Source organism: Passer montanus, unplaced genomic scaffold, assembly GCF_014805655.1.
Source record: "Passer montanus isolate IOZ18808 unplaced genomic scaffold, ASM1480565v1 scaffold402, whole genome shotgun sequence".
Taxonomy (NCBI): Eukaryota; Metazoa; Chordata; class Aves; order Passeriformes; family Passeridae; genus Passer; species Passer montanus.
Window position 1 is genome coordinate 11,271 of NW_024368842.1, and position 1,066 is coordinate 12,336.

Genomic DNA, 1,066 nt, shown 5'->3' on the forward strand with positions numbered 1-1,066 from the left:
GGGGTGGGACCCTCCTGGGGGATTTTGGGGTTCTGCAGAGGTGGGGCTCCCCTTGGGGGGCTCCCCAGCCATCCCTTTCGGGTCTGTGGCTGGGCCAGGCGGGACGGGGGCTCTGGGGGGGTTTTGGGGAGGGGGCTGTCCCCGATGCCCGTGTCACCTGCGCAGGCGTGTCGCGGGGGGTGGGCTTCATCCGCTTCGACAAGCGCGTGGAGGCCGAGGAGGCCGTGCGGGGGCTGCACGGGCAGAAGCCCCTCGGGGCCGCTGAGCCCATCACGGTCAAGTTCGCCAACAGCCCCGGGCAGAAATCGGGGGGGGCCCTGCTGAGCCTCTGCCCCGGGGCCCGGCGCTACGGGGCCCTGCACCCCCCCCCGCAGCGCTTCCGGTGAGGCACGGGGCTGGGGAGACCCCCGGGAGGGGGGGAGACCCCCGGGAATGGGGGAGATCCCCGGGAGGGGGGGAGACCCCCGGGAGTGGGGAGAGACCCCCGGGAGTGGGGGTCCTGGGGGGGGGATATCCCCGGGAATGGGGGTCCTGGGGGGCTGGGAATGGTGGGAGACCCTCGGAAATGGGGGAGACCCCCGGGAGTGGGGAGAGACCCCCGGGAGTGGGGGTCCTGGGGGGGGGATATCCCCGGGAATGGGGGTCCTGGGGGGCTGGGAATGGTGGGAGACCCCCGAGGGGGGGAGAGACCCGGGAATGGGGGAGACCCCCGGGAGTGGGGGAGACCCCCGGGAATGGGGAGAGACCCCCGGGAATGGGGGACACCCCTGGGAATGGGGGTCCTGGGGAGTTGGGAGATGGATATTCCCGGGAATGGGGGTCCTGGGAGGTCAGAGGGGTGCGACCCCCCCGGGAACAGAGGCACTGGGGGTCCTGGATGGTCCAAGCGGGTGGGAACAGAAACCCCAAAGACCCCGGGAGTGCTCAGAGGGGGGGTCTCTGGGGGTGGGACCCCCCTGGGCACAGGGACCCCCCGTTAACCTCCTCTCGTCCCCCCCCAGACTGGACAATTTGCTGAACGTGGCGTATGGGGTGAAGAGGTAACCCCCACCCCCCAAACCCCCCA

At 71.8% G+C, this 1,066-nt stretch overlaps 1 protein-coding gene across 1 annotated transcript in view; it reads left to right on the forward strand.

Moving 5' to 3' along the window:
• Positions 1-1,066, forward strand: part of LOC120506949 (ELAV-like protein 3) — a 6,647-nt gene that overhangs the window by 2,137 nt on the left and 3,444 nt on the right. Inside the window, exons 5-6 of the mRNA XM_039719090.1 lie at positions 166-382; positions 1,002-1,040. Of these exons, the coding sequence (XP_039575024.1) occupies positions 166-382; positions 1,002-1,040 (256 nt within the window). The remainder of the gene's footprint in view (positions 1-165; positions 383-1,001; positions 1,041-1,066) is intronic.